Source organism: Lissotriton vulgaris, chromosome 5 (assembly GCF_964263255.1).
Source record: "Lissotriton vulgaris chromosome 5, aLisVul1.2, whole genome shotgun sequence".
In the NCBI taxonomy this organism is placed as follows: Eukaryota; Metazoa; Chordata; class Amphibia; order Caudata; family Salamandridae; genus Lissotriton; species Lissotriton vulgaris.
Genome location: NC_141693.1, coordinates 96,219,542 through 96,239,939, shown reverse-complemented (window position 1 = coordinate 96,239,939; position 20,398 = coordinate 96,219,542). Strand labels below are relative to the sequence as shown.

The 20,398-nt window shown below is 47.0% G+C and overlaps 1 protein-coding gene across 1 annotated transcript in view; it reads right to left on the bottom strand.

The window, feature by feature from the left end:
* TTLL11 (tubulin tyrosine ligase like 11) overlaps positions 1-16,495 on the bottom strand; it is a 682,208-nt gene extending 665,713 nt beyond the window's left edge. The window contains exon 1 of the mRNA XM_086920963.1: positions 15,806-16,495. Coding sequence (XP_086777089.1) covers positions 15,806-16,375 — 570 coding nt within the window. The 5' untranslated portion in view covers positions 16,376-16,495. The remainder of the gene's footprint in view (positions 1-15,805) is intronic.
* Between the last annotated feature and the right edge of the window lie 3,903 nt (positions 16,496-20,398).

Here is a 20,398-nt window from a genome sequence, read left to right as displayed (position 1 = left end):
AGTTGGTTTTGCCAAAGTTTGCTTCAAGAATTCTCTCTAAGGGTTTAGTCAACACCATACCTCTGGAATAGAATGATGGAGGTCTGGTATCTCCTTCAGGGGGTCAATATCCCAGTCACCCGCAAGGGTAGGCCGAAAACGCCGGAGCTGGATTTCTCTGCCGGAGAAAAGACAGCGTCTCTCTCGGAGCGTGGAGGATGAGGAGGAGGGGCAGCGTCCGCGGGCAGCTTGCATCTGCTGGGCTCTTGCAGGGGGACAGCTGTTCAGCTCCTAAGTTCACCACACCATCGTTCGCTAGTTAGCAGCGATAGCAGTAGCGATGGCAGCTATGGTATCATCAGCATAACAGCAACTTCAGCAGCAGCGAGACAGCGTTTGCTTAAGGCAACGTTGGTAATATTTATACCTGAAAGGTGCCTTGTTTGACGTAAGTTTTTGGACATAAGACGTCAATAAAGATGTCACTAGGAAATGATCGTCTATTAGTGCTCATTAGAGTTCTATTACTAATCAAAACATAGCAAGCGGGGATTTCCAGGTTGCTGAGTTTTTATCTTGTTGAAGAACTCGGAGTGTTAATCTAGGAATCTTAGATAGTAACTTCTGCTATGTCATTGCACTAATTGGTTGCAAAGGAAGTGGCAGAGAAAGCGATTCTGAAATGTGGCTCTGTTCGTGTGAGGCCAGAGACGAGTTTCTGAATATTGTACTTGAACGGTTATGCCAATATAGGGAATAAATGGATTTATAGCCATATAGGGGCATAAGGTCACAGTATCGATCAGGTTCCTAGATTAGAACGCTACACTACCAGTGAATGATATGGGTTCATGGAGACTAGATGTGTTTTTGTAATGTTCTCTCAATTCCTGCTCCCGTCACCTCACCAGCAACCTAATGGATGTTAAATAGTACATCCTCAGTGTACCCAGATCAAATAGCGTCTCCAGCTCCACAGTCACCACCATCATTGTCCCTCACTTCATAAGCACTTCCAGGTGTACATATTACAACTGCCTTTTTGTTCGTATTGGAATTAAATTATTTTTTTTAAATAATACCAAAATCAATTTTTTTCTTGAGTGTCTTGCCTAGTGCGTAGAGAGAGGAAGCTCAAACGGAAGACATGGATTGAAAGCAGGCTGCAGATTTACCGAAGCGCTGAAGAAAAACAAGGCCATGCAGCCAGGAATTACTTCCAAGTGCTGCCAGGCAGAAAATTGGCAGCAATTTCAATGAGATGAGGTATAGCTGAAGGGCTGTGGAATATTTTATTTTAATCCTTAAAGCGGCTGCTTTCAGGCTGGGAGAGAGCTGAGAGTTTCGTGTTTAAGAGACATACTGCAGATAACTAAATAATGCACACTACCATTCACTGTGCGCATCTATGGCATGTTCATTCCAGTGCCTATAACCTCTGCAGCTTTGTCAGTGTTCTCTCCGCCTAGAAAAACATGCAGCAGATGCAGGGAGGCGGGGCAAGCTGCTGCAGGGAGGCGGGGCAAGCTGCTGCAGGGAGGCGGGGCAAGCTGCTGCAGGGAGGCGGGGCAAGCTGCTGTAAGGAGGTGGGGCAAGCTGCTGCAGGGAGGCGGGCAAGCTGCTGCAGGGAGGCGGTGCAAGCTGCTGTAAGGCGGTGCGAGCTGCTGTAAGGAGGCGGGGCAAGCTACTGCAGGGAGGTGTTGCAAGCTGCTGCAGGTAGGCGGGGAGGATGGACCACTGCTATGCCAGCGATAACCAGTCTTTAATCAAGTATGGTGTCAATTCGCTCAGAGTGAGCCTCCAGAATGTCGCCAACATGCCCACAATGTGGTTCGGAAGAACCTCTACTATGCCAGAATGTTGCAACTAATTTCCATAATGCTATTGTAGAAGAATACATCGGTTTATAGCCTTCAGAGCTAGCAATGAAACAATCTGAGGCATCAATTTCCAAACTCGTCATCAAATCTCAACAGAACAAACAATTTCAAAACTGGTTCAATAATTCCTGCTCATTGAAGTCATCAATCAGGGCAGAAGACCTCACAAAGACAGGAGGCACTAGTCAATATATGTTAATATGATGGGGGTCCTCAACAATAGCAACACCTCTGTGCAGAAGCTCTTTCTAATGATCCAGAAGCATCCAAAGTGCGGGTTAACGGCTGGATATCCAAAGAGCATATTGATACGCTAAGACTGCCCTGCAAGGACAGTAAGTACAATCCATGCCCACAGTCCCTTCACCCCTTCCAGCTGTATTTATCACTCCCAGGGCTTTTTTCTTTTTAAACTTCTTTTTATTAAACACGTGTCTGCGTCCATATACATTGCATGTACACAGGTTATAATACAAGTTTCTCATGATTGCTCACAATTTGCGGCTTATATACATGTAAGAATAATCATAACACCTTTGGATTCTTCCTGGATGTTACCCGCCACCCGCTCCCCTCCTATCTACCAGATAACCCCCCATACCCCCTAAAAACTTCCCATCGTTGCCAAACTTTCTCCCATTTTATTGGGCAGCCCCGGCTTGCATAGATGGTATTTTCTGCTGCACAGCACAAGTCCATTTCTTTCTTCCATTGTGACACTTTCGGTGGTTGAATTGCCCCATGCCCCTGCAATATTTCTCTTAGCCACCACTGCAGCCACCTGAAGCCATATCCTATGATACTTGGGCCAATTCTGTTCCCCAGAGACGCATAGCACGTGCCACCTGGCGTCCTAAGGGGACTTCCTGCTCCGTCACTTCTGACATAATCTGAGTTACCTTCTTCCAATATTTCTGTATTATCGGGCATTCCCACAGGATATAAAAGAATGTACCCCTCCGAGTGCACCCCCGTTGACATTCCTCTGTTAGTAAACGTCCCAGTTTGAACATGAGTGTGCTCGTATAATGTGACCTATGCAGAATTCGCAACTTGACCAGTCTAAATCCTGCCCTAATCGCCACCTTCCTAGGACTCTGCACTGCCTCTGCCCAATCATCATCTTCTAACAAGCCCACTTCAGATTCCCACGCCTCCCGCAGCTTTACAAGCAGGTCTGGGGAATTGTTTACTATCTTCCTGTATGTGCCTGACAGAGCCTTCTCCGGAATGGGGTCCAATAGTAACCTGTCCTCCAGCGGACTGTATTCAGGGATCTGATCCCCGACTTTGAGGTCTCTGCCCAGCACATGCTTCAGTTGCAGGTATCTGTAGTGTTCTGTGGGTGCCAATTGATATTCATTCTGCAACTCCGAAAACCAAAGCATGGCCTGTCTTTTCCACACATCTCCAAGGCGTACAATATCTATTCATTTCCGTTTTGAAAAGCCATGCAGTCTACCTACTTCCCGGAGTAGTTCACTGCTCCTCAGAGGAGTCTGTTCTAATAGCCGGTTGGTTCAACCAAAAAAACCTATTGGCCCTTGACCACCCCGTCAACAAAACCGGAGTATGCGGGGGCATGTCTCCCTTTCTCACTCGGCCATACAGCGCCCCCCAGTAGCCGGTGGTCCCCATAGCCCAGTGATCCACCCTGTATGCTGGGTCATTCCTATCTGAAAATACCCAATCATTTATTAGATGCGAGCCCAATAATACTTTTGGAGATCTGGTATGGCCAAACCTCCCTTGTATACCCTCTTCCTTAGTTTGGCCAGTGCAATCCGTTCTCCTCCGCCATTCCCAGGTGTTTTTCTGTAGTTTTGTACCCTGCTCTGCTCTACCACCACCTACTATCTGGGTGCTACCCCAGTGAGCATGGGCAGACCCATGCAGCCCCCTCACCTCACACCCGCTCCTGTTCAACACTTCACTCTATCGTCTGAATCTTTGCATACATTTATTGTGCTCGGATGTAAAGACTTTAGATAGACAGAGGCATTAGCCTTCCTATACCTGTCTTTGGAAACACAACAGTTAATGTGAGAGGCATACAATTGAACAATCAATACAGAGTGGAGATGGACAGAAATGTCTACTAAGAGGCGGAAAAGAAGAAAGCCATATAAAAAGCACTCCATCCAAAAGCACTCAAGAGTTTCTCAGTAATGAGTGGAAAGACAACCTGAAATCTTCCTTCCTGCTCGGACATAAAAGGTTTAAAGTGTGTTTGTCAGTCGCAGGATGCACGGCTAGCCGCAAACAATCACTGCAATGAAGTTGTATTGTACATGTCCTCATGAGCCGTCTCTCTTGCCTTCTCTCCTTATCTGCCAAGTCCCCGAGTAACTCCTAATGCTTAAGCAGGCGGTTCCATGCCCTATTGATTAGACAGCAGATGCCGCCTCAGCTGCCATCAAAGCTGACGACGCCCAAGATGCGGATCACTTCTAAGCCGGTTAGGGAAGGGTTAGAGCAGCAATCCGTCAGCTGAAGTCCTGAGCACGCCACTCCGGCACGAAACCCCTGCTCAGGAGGGCTTCTATGCACTGTCCAGGGCCGGTCGGTCACAAATGTGAAAACCCTGCAAATGTGGAAGAGAAGGTGACCTTTTCTAATGAAGCATCTTTGCAACAGCACCATTGCATGTTGCTGCCTCTGGAACACGCTTCGAAATGTATTGATAAACCAGCGAATGTACCTCTAGACCGATTTTTTTAAACTACAAGTCTATTTCTCCGAGCCGTTCCTCTGCTGAACCAACCCAAATACAGTGCTGCGCGGAGTTGAAAGGAAACCCGATGTTGGGCTAACAGTTTTTAGTGTTTACAGATACACATCAGGATTGTGGTGACGGGTTTAGCAGTGCCTAGAATAAGAAGCTGCGTGACTAGCAGAAAAAGATCACAAACCTGGGCTAAAAGTCACATTAAAAGTTGAGAATCTCTAGCACGTCAAGTTCCAAAAAACAAGACAGGACTCTACTGGGGCCTGGACAGAAAACAAAACTCCCGAATGCGATAGAGGACTTCAGACTGCCCCTCGTTTGGTAGCCCGACCACCTAAAAAAGATATTCGCTTCCATTTTAATTTAATCCGGAACTGATGCACGTGTCCTCTGGACTTCTCCTCCCTTCCTAGCAGGCACAAGCTTGTTTATTTGACCTGCTCAAGAACAGGTGAAAAGGGCAAGAACACCATTTATGACCATGGTCTACAAACTGCTGCACTGTTCCTGCCAGAGAGGCAACATGATGATGGGAAAGGAGAATGGGTGTGTCCTACAAATGTTCGATTTTTATTTGATTTCAAAAAGTTGTGCTTCTATCTTGATATAGGGAAAGACTTGATCCGTACATTACACACAAATGGTTTTTATTTTTTGTTCTCTTAAAGAAGATTATGCAGCTAGGAGCCACCTCTAAGCCATCTAGGTGAGACATAAAGAATAATTCAACCGTGGGAGAAGATCTGGAAGAGGCACAGGAAAGGTGTTGAATCTCACGATGATGGTCATTCTCCACTCAATGGAAAGGTTTTCCGTACATCCAAGATGGCTTTGCACAGTTTTGCGCTTGAAGAGAGACCCCTTCAGTGTTGGCCTTATGGTCGGTCTAAATCATATTCACAAAAAGAGGCGGTTATGTGGTGTGAGCTATATATGTAGTGTGTGTTTTATTCTAATAAAGGCGACTACCCAGATAACTAATTACAATGAGCGGTGAACTGCTGTATGGGATATTATCAGAAGGGTGACTCTGCACATTAAAGCCCTCCATATGTGATGCAGGTTATGGGGTTGGGCATGCCGTCTCTAGGTCTCACTCTGCAGTAACATGGGAAGGTAACACGGACTATACAGTGCAAAGCAGGCGTGTCACGGGTAGACCAGACCTCGCTGTGCTATCCCAGGCAGAGGGTGATACCGACAGAGATGATATTATTGCATATTGCCCATTGGAGGCTATAACAGGCAAAGTCATCTCTATACTACGGGGAGCAACAGATGGCATGTTCATGCTCCTTTTGGTTGAATAGTGTCATGAAGAGGGCAGCATAGGCTGGTTCTGATCCTAAAGGTAGTGAGATGCTCTAATATGCACTGTGCTGTGATGGTAAGGCTCTGGTCTTCAATGCACAAGACTAGATGGAAATTGGTATAATAAACAAATGTAATGCCTTACTGTACTCCATCAGGCGGTGAGCACCATCAGCAGGCCATCGTTTTCACTGCTCTATGCCATATAGTGGTCGGTTTTTGCAGGCTCTTGTCCCATTAGAGTGCCAGGGAGAGGCTCAGTTACTCATGAGTGTACCATCAGGTAGATGTGGTACTGACACGCTTTAGTACTCAATGTCGTATGCCCGTCAGAATGGCATTGGATGACTGAATGTTACTAAGCCACACTTATGATGGTACTCAGGGGCTCCTGAAATGTGCCAGGCAGTGGATGACACTGACACAGTGCAGAGCGCACTGTGAGATATTTTCAATGGGTAGGCAGGATACAGACAGGACAGACAGTGGGAAAGAGGAAACCGCAGGAAGGAGCAACAAAAGGCCAACAGATTAGCTGTAAGGCAATATGTGTTTCACATATGTCAGTTGGGCTTCAGCCCAATAATTAACATACAAGTCAGTGGTCCATTTTTGAGGACCAGAAACACATATCCAAGAGAAGGAGAAGTAATGTGTAACAAGCTGCATGCCATAGTAATTTGGGATCATTGGGTAGTGCAAGAGTGATTGTGCCCAGGGTGCGTAAGGCGCGGCTGGGTGGAAGATCTTTTGGCTTCCTGGAAGCTAAGGTCTGGAATGAGCTTCCAGTGGATCTTAGGACAACTGAGTCGGAGTCTCTGTTTCGTAAGAAATTGAAAACATGGCTCTTCCGTTCTCCCCAGGGAGGAATGTAGTGGTCAGGTTCCACCTAGTTTGGATGCCCGCGTTGGTGACAGCTGGGGAGGGTTGTTGGGGTTCTGTTTGTCCTAGCGCGGGGACACTCCGGTTGGAGTAACCATTGCGCTTTATCAGCTTGCCAATAATAATAATAATAATAATAACAGTCCCTTTTCATTCGAGTTTAAAAAATTGATTGAAGGCAGAAGGATACACCCAAACAGCAAAAAGAATGGGGCAGGTGTATAGATATAATACACAGACAGAAAGATCCAGCACCTTAAAAGATTTGTTTTCACAAGTATGGTACCAGAGGAACCCCAACTTACTATGTATTTTCTTCAAACATGTCCAGTGGGCAGAATACAACTCAGTGCCAACAGTCTGCACAAATTCACTGTACTGTACTGTGAATCTAAATTGGTTGGGGGAAGTTGGAGCACCTATTTTTTACAAGCTCTAGTTGTATTGTCGCATTGGAAATCAAATCAAAACATTACTAAATAATGTTTTAACTCTTTTTAAGACGGATCTCACATCGTGATTTTACTGTACTAATTGACAGCTGGGGGGGCAATTTTGGAGGTCCGTCTCTTGTAAAGCGATTAGCGCTCTAGTGTATCAGGGAGACTGTCTCACTCCCCTGCCAGGAGATCATAAGCACGTCTGTGGCACGGACGTGCAACAGGCGCGCAAAGTGCGCGTGCCGCTGGAGAAGAAGATGCGCCAAATGCAAGCCTGTCTGCACCTGTCCACGCCCGAATGGGACCAGGGGATAGGAACTGAGCCCCACCTTGGACAGACAGGTTAGAGCAGGGGTCTTCAAACTGTGGGGCGCGACCCCCAGGGAGGCTGTGGAGTGGTGTGAAGGGGGTCGCGCATTCACAGTCACATGTCTGCCCTGGCCTCCAGGGCTTCAGCCCCCCTCTTTCCCCGTCCTTGGTCTCAGCCCGGGCTGCTGCAGTGAAACTCGAGCTGCTGGGGGTTCGGCTGGGCAGTGTCTGGAGTTTTATCTCTGACATGCCCAAGTTTTTCACAGGTCTTTAAAGACCATTAGCATATTTACATGCCTTTTGTAAACTGGTTTCAGAGGCGTAATTTTTTTTATGGTTCCAGTACCCCCTGGGCCCCCACTCTGCCTATTCCTTACATTTGTATTTTTACACTTCTTGCTGTAGTGTGAGAATGCATTTAATGAAAAGGAATATAAAGTTGGGTTGCCAAAAGAAAAATGCCTGCTCTTGACACTAAATAGAGTTATAAATAAAAAAGTATGTATTAATTAGTTATGTGACTTTTCTGTCTTTGTTCTCTTTAATTTTCAGTCATGGATCATTGAGGCAGCCCTAGAACACAATTAAAAGTGACACAATTAAAAGTGCTTTCCATTTATATTTGCTGTTCTAAGTATTCACAGAAGTGCTAAAAATACAGCTTTTGGTGACTGCTTATTTCTGGGTCATCAAAATAATGAGCTGGTAACCCTAATCAGAAGACTGAAAGTTTGTTGCAGGATCAGCACATTATTTATTTCCTCCACCCTCAATCCCTAATTAATGCCATTATAGCAATAGTTTAACTTATATCTGAAACCCAACACTTCAAGTTACTGGGAATGCACCCTGCTTTCAGACAACTCACTTTCATTCTCGCCTTCTCTTTCACGCTCACCCTGCACTCGCAGCGATCACAATGCACTCGCAGCGATCACCGTGCACTCACACTCATCACCGTGCACTGACACATCACCATGCACTCACACCCATCACCATGCACTCACACCCATCACCATGCACTCACACCCATCACCATGCACTCACACCCATCACCATGCACTCACACCCATCACCATGCACTCACACCCATCACCATGCACTCACACCCATCACCGTGCACTCACACCCATCACCGTGCACTCACACCCATCACCGTGCACTCACACCCATCACCGTGCACTCACACCCATCACCGTGCACTCACACCCATCACCGTGCACTCACACCCATCACCGTGCACTCACACCCATCACCGTGCACTCACACCCATCACCGTGCACTCACACCCATCACCGTGCACTCACACCCATCACCGTGCACTCACACCCATCACTGTGCACTCACACCCATCACCGTGCACTCACACCCATCACCGTGCACTCACACCCATCACCGTGCACTCACACTCATCACCGTGCACTCACACCCATCACCGTGCACTCACACCCATCACCGTGCACTCACACCCATCACCGTGCACTCACACCCATCACCGTGCACTCACACTCATCACCGTGCACTCACACTCATCACCGTGCACTCACACTCATCACCGTGCACTCACACCCATCACCGTGCACTCACACCCATCACCGTGCACTCACACCCATCACCGTGCACTCACACCCATCACCGTGCACTCACACCCATCACCGTGCACTCACACCCATCACCGTGCACTCACACCCATCACCGTGCACTCACACCCATCACCGTGCACTCACACTCATCACCATGCACTCACACCGATCACCATGCACTCACACCGATCACCATGCACTCACACCAATCACCATGCACTCACACCAATCACCATGCACTCACGCCAATCACCATGCACTCACGCCAATCACCATGCACTCACGCCAATCACCATGCACTCACACCAATCACCATGCACTCACACCAATCACCATGCACTCACACCAATCACCATGCACTCACAACATTCAGCCGCTCACCCTGCACTCACAGTGATCACAATGCACTAACACTGATCATCATGCACTCGCAACATTCACCCGCTCACCCTGCACTCACAGTGATCACAATGCACTCACACTGATCACCATGCACTCACAACATTCACCCGCTCACCCTGCACTCACAGTGATCATAATGCACTCACAGTGATCACAATGCACTTACACTGATCACCATGCACTCACAACATTCACCCGCTCACCCTGCTCTCACAGTGATCACTCTGCACTAAAAATGTGCTTGCATTGTTCACTCTGTACCTCACTCGGCAGTTACACGAGCACACTTCTCATCCTGCACTCATGTGACACTTCACTCACCTGTCCCCCCTAACTGCTCAATCTGTAGCTCACTCAAACAAGGCCATTACTAACCATGCACTAATTTGTCCCACTCTGCACTTACAGCTGAACCCAAATTCATATGGTCACCTCACTCAACCTGTAGTCACTCCTTTTACCCTACTCTCACACTGTTGCATTGCTCTCCGTGCAGTCACATAGGCACTCTTGTCACCCACACAGTGCAGAAGGTTAAAGTACCTGGTACACAGAAGATGTACCATTCACATCACAGAAGTGAGTGTGAGTAAACTATGAGTATTTTGTCAGACAGGTGATATAGAGAGATGAGGTGTATTGTTGGTGAGTGGTAGTGAGGGAATTCATGGAGAAGGTGGAAAGACTGTTGCACCGTGTGCGACTAGTGCTAGGGTGTTAAACCCCCCCCCCCCCGAAGTTTGGGTCTAGTGGATCCCCTGCTTCTGCCTATTATTATTTACATTTGTAGTGCGCTACTGTTACCAAAAGGTGTCCTGGGGCTAATAACCATCTGCCTGCAATGTGAGAGAGGGATCCGGGGTTGGGAGAGAAGAGAAGAGAGGGATGGAAGGAAGGGGTGAGATGAAAGGGGCATGGGTAAACTGCTTAACTCTACACAAGGCCGCCAGGGTTTGAAGGGACACTTGCTGCTCCCGGCCATGGCCAGGTGAGCTTCTAATGTGGCAGCGCGTATTTCTGCGGAGTGGGAGGCCCTTCACAAAGGTTGACTGGACATCTTTCTGATGTTAATTGCTGTATTTTGGTTATAAACTGGTACTGATGGGGTGAAATCTTTCCTCAGTGTTACTGTGTTTAAAAAATTTCAAAATAATAAAGCAATGCTACCCCAAAATACGCAGCATCACAGAACAATATTTAAATGTTCTACTCACACAATTTAGTCAAGCCTGTCGCATAATTTGGTACTCACCTGCCTCATAATTCTAGTAGCCCTGCCTAGAGGTTTAGAAATTTTTGTCAGGAGGGGGTCCTTATGCCTGTATATGTTGACAGGGGGGTCTCTGCATCCAAATGTTTGAAGACCTCTGGGTTAGAGTATTCAGCATCATGCCTACTTGCTCTCTGTCCCAGTACGCCAGCTACCTGTCTCTCCTCTATGGACCTAAGTGCCAACCAGGACAGATGTGACTTCCTGCATAACACAAAGGCACAATGAAGCTAATGAGTTGATGACAGGCCTAAACCAAATGTTAGTATACACAAGATAGAACCTGGACAATGCCAATTCTTTAGAGTTAATTGCGGATTCCTAGTACAGCACCAAAGAGACATTTTTGACTTCCAAACGGACATTAATCCGGACACTCTTTTTCTGACTGACACATGGCTTAATAATGCCCCAGTTCTGGACATAATTGCCGCCCTACCCATTGCATATAGTACGATCAGACTGGATCATCAGGGTAGGGTGGGGAGGGGGGGATTGTGATAATTTGTAAATCACTTTACCGTTGCAAAATGATGAACTAAGAGATCCCTGACTGCGAGGTTTTTCTGTTCTCCCTATCACTACCGAACAACTATGCTTTGTCAGGATCCTTAATGTATTGACCCCGAAACCAGTGGGTAATTTGTGCACCCAAGTCTCAGTCGCCATGTATACTGAAATATGCCTATTTCACAATAGTAGGGGACCTCAACATTCACTTTGACGGCAACAAGTGTAGCACAGCCACAGCAATGATAGAGGATCCCAGAACCTTCGGTGTGAAGCTCGTTAACAGTATGTCCACACATAGGGCAGGCCATTTGCTCGACCCCCTGTTTTCACATTTAAAGAGCATTCGACCTGAATCCCGAATTCCCATGGTGTGTTCAGACCACCTAGCATTACAAATCTCCTTTGATACCCCATCCACAAATAGTAAACAAAAACGTGACATATCCATAACACTGAGGAAATCGTCCAAAATTGATATGTCAGTCATGGGCTGTAGGCTAAAGACTAGTGACACAACCATCAGACTGGACTATCATTCATGACTGGCTCCGATCCTCTATTGAGGTCGTACTACCTTTGACCCAAGTCACGTATCACAGAATTCTTCCCCTAGGGCCATGGTTTAGTGAAGCACTGCGCGAAGATAAAAGAAAGTGTAAACACCTAGGAAGAATTTGGCAGAAATCATACGCTGAAAGTGTCAAAACAGCTTATAAAATAGCGCGGAAGAGCTATCATAAAAAATGCTGTACCTCTAAAGCCTCTTTTTTCTAAGACACAGTTGTTAAACTCAAAACGGTACTAAAACGCTCTTTCAAGTGGATTAAAATCTATTTGACCACACCAAGAATACACCCCGTCTCTCTTACAATGCAATGACTTGACCTTCTTTTCGGTACAAAACTAGCTGATATTCAAGCTGCCTTTACTTCGGCGGACTCCACTGATAGCTTTAGAATGGCGAAAAAGATAGTCGATTCCCTGATCCTTCCTGCAACCACTACCACCCCAGGCAGCTCTTGGGATGGTTCAAGAGAAATTGTGACCTGGAACTCTTCAGGAAATCATCTGAAGACTACTGATGGGGATCAATCACCCCATAGGTCCTCACATCCCTCCCCCTTTGAGCTATGCACATTTGCACCTCTGGACCTGGGGACATTCATAGAGCTTCTAAATACCAGAAAATCAAGCTCTCAGCTAGACCCGCTACCTCCTCTGTTTTTAGGAACGCTGGACCCACATGTGTGGGAACTTCTAAAACAGCATCTGAATGCCTCTCTAAGGGAACGGTATGTTTCCAAGGCTTAGAAGCACACAATGGTTAGAACCTTATTGAAAAAGCCTAACTTATTGTGCCAAGTGGATAAACTACAGACCAATCTCCCTTCTTCCAATAATGACCAAGATCATGGAAAAATACATAAATGAGCAGCCTACAGTGTTTGTTTAGTCAAATGATCTTCTCTACCAGTCCCAATCAGGCTTTAGAGCTGGACATTGTATGGAGGCAGCCGTTCTAGGATGACAGAAAATCTTAAAGCACAGTTAGAAAGAGCCGATACCGCTGCTCTGATTTTATTGGACCTACGTATCGCCTTTGACACAGTGAGTGATAACCTCTAACTGCAAAGATTAGACGAGATGGGTGTGTGTGGCATCGCCTTGCAATGGTTCAAGTCCTTTCTGCAACACCGCTGTTTTCAAGTTCATACCAAACAGCAATGCTCACAGATTTATTCATTATCCTATGTGGTACCGTAGGGATTGACCCTTAGCCCTACTATGTTTAATGTGTATGTACATCCTCTGGATGACATTATAGAGATCTGTTGTCTGACTCTGTTCAGATAGGCGGACGCCTCGTAGATCGCCGGCTCTCCGACAGCCCAGGAAAGCCAGAAAGTAGATGTCTTAAATACCTGCATGTCAAAAATGCAGCCCTGGATGAATACTAACCATCTAAAATTAAACGGCGGCAAGACCGAAATATTGGTGGTAGGAAACCAACACCAATTATGGGGCCCTCATCTATGCCCTAAGACCCTTGGGATGTGCCCCACTCCAATGCCAGCTGTCAAGAATCTGGGCATGTGGATAGATAGCAAGCTCTCAATGAACACCCAGATCACCAAAGTAGCGGTGTCTAGCCTTGGAATGCTCAGATGGCTGAGAAAGATTCTCAGCTGCCTTCCACTCCCAGAACCAAGTACTATATAAATCAGGACCCCATGCTGCTGATATTAGTTCCCAAGCCAGGGAAACTACAACTGTACATACAAATCCCTAGACAACTAATTATTTACTTAGCATTAAATGAGATGATTGCTAATTTATTACTAAGAAGGCCAGGTGTACAACTAGAGACAAAGCTAAAATATTATTTTATTGCATTAAAAAAATCACTAAAATCAAGGATATACAGTTTCTGTACAATTAGACGACAAGTTAAAAAAAAGTCGTTCATGACAAAGTTGCTTCTGATCAGCATGAACATACCATAATCAAGAAATGACTTATAAAAGTTCAAAATAGCAGAATTTTGTCATACTATTTGATGGTTTAGATACAAATCTTACAATAATATAGCCATGTTTCTGATAGGTTCCCTTATGATGGTGGGCAGAGATCATTTTTCCATTGATACAATGCATCAAGGAATATCTCAATGGGTGTATACAATCTGAGAAACAATAAAGGGGCTTCGATCATGGATGAATCTTCATAAGATCGAGTCTACGTGCCGTTCAGCAACCCAAGCCCCTTCACCAAGAAAGCCACAAATGTAACATGCCAAAATGCTGGATACCATTAAAGAAATGCAACTGTGTGGGTGAGGCCCAGTAAAATGGCGAAACCAATGGATCTAGTATGGGCCACTTGATTACTTCCTCTAGAATGTTACTTTAAAATACGGTGCTATGTGCACAAACTACGATCAAACATTGCCCCCCAAGTGCCTCAGACACCTGGCCTCACACTAACTACCCCATCGCTCATTACGATCTACCAACATCAGCCTTGCTTCAGTGTAGTTCAGAAACAACACGTCCAGTAGGCCATGCATTGTCCTACCTGGGACCCAAACTATGGAATACAATGGCACGGTCACTGAGATCCTGTCTCACTCTCTCCAGCTTTCGGAAACAACTGAAAAACTGGCTGTTTGAGTAAACCAACCCATCATACTGATAACGTACCTTGTGAAGGCCTAGCGCTGGGAACCCCGAGTAGGTAGATGCGTACTCTACTAATCTTCATTAACAATAATAAATAATCATTATAACGCTCTCTACCCCAGTTTGCATTACCGGCTGGGTACAGGGCCAAGTAGCCCTCCATCAAGCTATCAGTGACAACAACGTATTCGCAGTTTCTAAGAAAATCAACGTTAGCATCACACTGGAATTTAGGTTTTTAGGAATATTTAAAATTGGGCAGATGTTGTTGTCTGAAATGAAACCTAACAAAAACCTGTGCTGGGCGGAGTAGTATATGCAAGTCCAGTTCTGGGCCTGGCAGAGAGTAGCAATGAAAGACTCCGTCACCCTGTGCTGTGACAAGCAGAAGGTAGCGATGACAGGCTCTGGACACCTTGTGCTGGGCAGAGTAGTATGTGCAAGTCCAGTTCTGGGACAGGCAGAGAGCAGCAATGAAAGACGCTGTTCACTCGGAGTTGTGATAAGCGGAAAGTAGCAATGAGAGGCCCTGATGACTCTGCTGGGCACAGTAGTAATTGCAAGCCCAGATCTGGGATAGGTAGAGGGTGTTAATGACACGTTTTGGTCACACTGTGCTGTGCAAGTACATAGTAGAAATGAGAAGCTCTGGCCACTCTGTGCTGTGCCAGGTCGAGGGCGGTAATATGCAAGCTCAGCTCGGAGCAGGCAGAAGGTAGCAATGAAAGGGTCTGCTCACCCGATCGTCTGCCAGGCAAATGTCATCTGAGAGCCCAGGTCTGGACCAGGAAGAGGTTAGCAATGACAAGCTCCAGTTACACTCTACTGGCCCAAACAGAGGGTTGCAATGACAGGCTGTGGTAAGACCGTGCTGTGCCAAGCGGAAGTAGCAATGGCACTGGTGGTGTGCCAGTCAGAGGTATGTGCAAGCCTGGATCTGGGACAGGCAGAGGGTAGCAATGACTGGCTTTGGTCACCCTCTGCTGTGACAGGCAACCGGTAACAAGGAAAGGCTCTGGCTACTCTGTTGTGTGCCAGGCAACTGGGACAGGCTCTGGTTACTCTGTGGTGTGCCAGGCAGAGGCTGGTATCTACAAGCCCAGATCTGGATATGCCAGAGGGCAAGCAATTACATTTTCGGGTCACATTCAACTGACTCAGACATCGGGTAGGTGTGGCGCCGACTATGGTAAGACTGTGCTGTGCTAAGCAGAATGTATCGCTGACAGGCTCTGGCCACTCTGTGCTGTGCCAGGGAAGCTCAGTTTCCACTGTAGGGATACAGTAAGGTTGCATGCAAAAACATGGGGACGGCGTCCTGCCTCTTACCTCCCTCCAGCACAGCTCCGTGATGCTGGTTCTCAGCGCTTCCAGGGAGGTCTTGGCTTTGGAGCTGTCCACGGTGACGGTCCTCCTGCCTCGCCTCGAGCCCCGGGTGGTCTCCTCCTTCCTCTGGCCGCCGGGGCACCTCCTGTGCGGCGGGGCCCGGGGCCCCCTCCTCTTCTCGGATAGAGGGGTGCCGACAGGCTGCGTGGAGGGGGCTGCGGGGCTCCGCTGGGGTGTCCCGTCCCCGCTGGCCAGATGCTCGCTGTCTCCCACCTCGAGCCTCGGTGCCTGCCCCCAGGACTCCCCGGGAACCGGTATCTTCTTCCCCTGCACCACCCCCCCGGGGGCCGGTATCTGACCCCCAGGGTGTAGGGCCTGCCGCTCCCCGGGAGCCGGCACCTTCTGCCCCCGCAGCCCCTCCCCGGCGGCCGGCGCCTGCCCTCCGGGCTGCCCCCGCTGCACTTCCATGGGCACAGATCTGCACTTCGCCCGCTCCGGGAAGGGCGGCCCCGGCTCTACCCGCGGCTCGCGAGCCTTCAGGCCGCGGATCGCCCGCTCGAAGTGCCCGCTCATGGCCGGGGCCGCCCGTGATCTCCCCGCCAGGGCTCCCGCGGCATCACCGGGCAGGCAGGGCGGGCAGGACTGCGAGCTCCATCACGCTGCCGCCGGCGCCATGATTGTTTGGGTCTGGTTGACAGCGCAACGCACGGGGGCCCGGGAGGGACACAATTCCGAGCCCCGCCGTAGGGCGCCTTTGACAGCCGACGGCCCCGCCCCTTAAAGGCCCAGCTGCCCTGGATGTGCACTGACACTTCCCAGCAGGATTCTTAGGGTGTCACTGCCTTAAAGCTGAGCTCAGACAATGCCCACTGGAGGGAGTGATGCTCTTGGAGCGGAAAGTGAACGTTTGCTTAAAATGACAAAATAAATTCAAACGAACTAATAATGTATAATCTGTAAGTGTTCAACTATGTGCAAAGGTATTGATAACTGATTTTTAGACAGTGTTTGCTTCTATTTAGTGTGCTGTCATTTCAAGTTTAATAATCAGGGCCGCTTGAATTATATGACAATTATCAAAATATGAGTTATGGTTTAATATATTATGCAGTAAGAAAAAGGCAAATTATGTGGCATAATGAGGCATGTGCGTGGCAGTATCATTTTGCTATTTAGTTATTTTATACCCGTTAATTCTGTCTAGGCAAATGTTATACCTAGTTAGTACCAGTTTAAAATCTATGTACAGTATTGAGCAATTTAAAGGTGGCCTATTAAAGTTATTGGGGGTCTGCTATTGTGCAGAACCCATCGTGTGTTACATTTTAGTAACGTTTGATCTGTTTGAGCTTTATAATCTGAGAATTAAGCAGTCAATGATGGACTTTGTGACAAATGCAGAAAACCCACAATCATGCAGAAAATGCCATAGCAAAAGACACACAATTGATGGACAGAATGCAGAACAAATCGAAATATTCAACCCCAGTCAAGAGATCTGGGTTAAATCCATCATCTTTTTTGCCATAGCAGCAGAACCACATATTTTCAGTAGCCCTTTCTCCAACTAAGCAATTTAGTGGTACCACTGACTAATGTTGTCATCGTCAAAAGTATGAGAACCTGAATCCACCATGTGTGCACAGTACTTGCAACCTGCAAACGGCACACAGACTTTAGGAAGGCTAGTGCTTTAAATATTCTGGTGCTGTCAGATGACGAGTACCTGCACGTCATTGTTTTGAAAAGGAGAGTACGATCGCTTGTCAACACTAGTGCAGTACTTTGAATGTGGGATATCTGGCACTTCTCAGTAGCAAAGAGGCACTATGGAACAGTGAGTCGCTGCACCTTTAGGTTTCCATTTTAAGCATTGAAATACCCACCTCGATCTGAGGTTTTTCTATTAATTATTAGAGACGAATACTGATTCACACGTTTTGCTTCTCCCCAAAAAGTGATGCGGCATAATCAGCTTTGATATCAATTTCCTCTGCAATAGAGAAACAAGTTGTTCAAGATAAATGCAATTTGCAACTCACATAAATCTTAATTAAATAAACACACGTACAATAAAACACATAAATAACTTATCTAGGTATCTAAATTCATATCTAAAATATATTTCCTCTGCTTAGTGGCACACGGCTCTGTAAGCAGAGCATTTCGACCCTCCTAGATAAGAAGCTGTAGGGGGTAGGGATGTGTGTGTGATAGCTTCAGCTGGAAGGGACTGCTTTGCAGATAGCAGAACCTTAGGGAAAGCTACATACAGAGGAAAAATTCTAGACCTTCTTACCCATTTTGAGCTCCATCCATCTTCCAATGTGTGAATCTCGCTTACAATGAAAGTTGCTATCTGGAAAGTCTGCAAACATGTTACATGTCATGAAAGCAGTGGTAGAAGTGGGCGGGGACGGAAGGGCACGGCGTGCCCCTACTTAAAAAAATAATTTCCGTCCGTTCCCCTACTTCTTTCATTCAAAAAATCGTCCCGAGATGGCAAGAATAGTCCTACTTACAAAACGATTATTCTTTCATGTTCCAGGGGCTGCTCGCACTTCTCTGTTGAACTCCAGAGGCTGTAGCAGCCCCTCCCTGAGCTATCACAGACTGAGGGCAGCCCATTGTCATTCCGATTGAGGATGATTAATCATTTCGAATGACAATGCGCCACCCTCTGCCTTTAGCATATCATGCTGAGTTAGTGATTACCGAGGAGCTTTCCCCAGACAGAGGACGTTCGGGAATTTGCCACCAACTCTGCGAAACCTGCATGATTATTTTTTGGTTAAGGGGGTAAGATGTCCTTGTAAGAAGTTTGTGAGGAAAACAAACGCATGAAAAATTGTGACTTGTGTTTTTAGGCCTTAAAGTCCGTGGCAACTGATCTAGTTTAAACTTGATACTCCTTTGTCCAGCTCCTTGAAGATGTCCATTCCTGCGAATGTCATGAAGCAACCAGGGCCAGAAACTTTAGATCCACAGCCACACCATGGCTGTTTTTAATCTTTGCAAGTGCTTAAATGCGCCCTGAATGTATCCCCTGATGAAACATTGGCACAATCCTAAACGGGGTCACTAAGCAGCCCCAGCTAAAAACATGCTGGTGGAAGCCAATCTTAGGCGATCCTTACAGCTGTAGCCACCAGAGAGTAAGAAGGTGGCACTATACCCCATTTCTCCTTTGAAATATAGCAACATCTGTGCCCTTAGTCAGGTTTCTCAGTGACCACACATGACAAGATTGCATTGGTGCTTCAGACAGGGTTGCCAGTTGTAATGTCTAAGTTTTCAAGTTGAAATGCCTTTTGCTGCTAAGTAACTGCTGCTGCACTCCTTGCAGATGCCACAGTAATAGTAACTGAACTCAATGCCGTAAGATGCACCTTCTCGCATGCTTTGAATATTTTGGAAATTCAACCATTTTTGTACACCACAATATGAGTCCTGAAAATGTTCGTCTTGTACACTTCAATTTTGGTATACATATATTTTATTCTAGCAGGCTCAACTTTAATTTGGTTGGCTGGGCTGCACACAGGAGAGCTACAAGTGGCTTGAGAGCTAGCAGCTCCCTTACTACTTTGTTGGATTTTGTATTTATGTAACCTTCATTTTTAGTTTGTCATGTTGTATTGTTTTTCCACTGTTCCCTTGTAACGTAACTGGCTCTATTGTGCAGCGCTGTGACACCTTCGGGTAATGTACGCGCTTTATACAAATGCACTAAACAACATTTTTTAAAAACCATGTGAAATTTGTCAGTGTTATACACAGAGTGAACTGGGCAGGAGCAATGAAGGGTCGGAAGAGGAGACAGGAAAGTAGAGGTGATGGGGCGGGAGAGGTGAGCGGGCAGGAGAGGCATAGGGAAGGAGAGGTGACGGGGCAGGAGAGGTGACGGGGCATGAAAAGTGACGGGGCAGGAAAAGTGACGGAGCAGGAGAGGTGACGGGTCAGAAGCAGTGACGGGACAGGAGAGGCGACGGGGCAGGAGAAGTGATGGGGCAGAAGAAGTGATGGGGCAGGAGAAGTTATGTACTTCTAATACATAATACTGTGAATTGTGTTCTCGATACTACAATTTGACAATAGATTAAAATATTGGATATATACTTGGAGTTTGTTGCTGTTGCCTATTTTCTATATGTTTATCATTGATTGAGCAGGGTTGTTTAAATAACACACGCCCTCTAATTGAGTACATTTTGATTTATTGCGTGTTTGAAAATATAGGTCTCGGACCGCTGTTTGTTTATACTAATACACTACCCAGGTCCAGTACCTTTTGGGTCACCCCATTTCTTTAATAGTGAACGGATAGGGGCAGGAGAAGTGATGGGACAGGAGAAGTGATGGGGCAGGAGTGGTGATGGGGTAGGAGTGCTGACTGGACAGGAGCGGTGACCGGGCAGGAGCGGTGACCGGGCAGGAGCGGTGACCAGGCTAGAGCGGTGACCGGGCAGGAGTGGTGATTAGGCAGGAACGGTAACCGGGCAGGAGCGGTGACCGGGCAGGAGCGGTGACTGGGCAGGAACGGTAACCGGGCTGGAGCAATGAAAGGACAGGAGCGGTGAACGGGGCAGGAGCGGT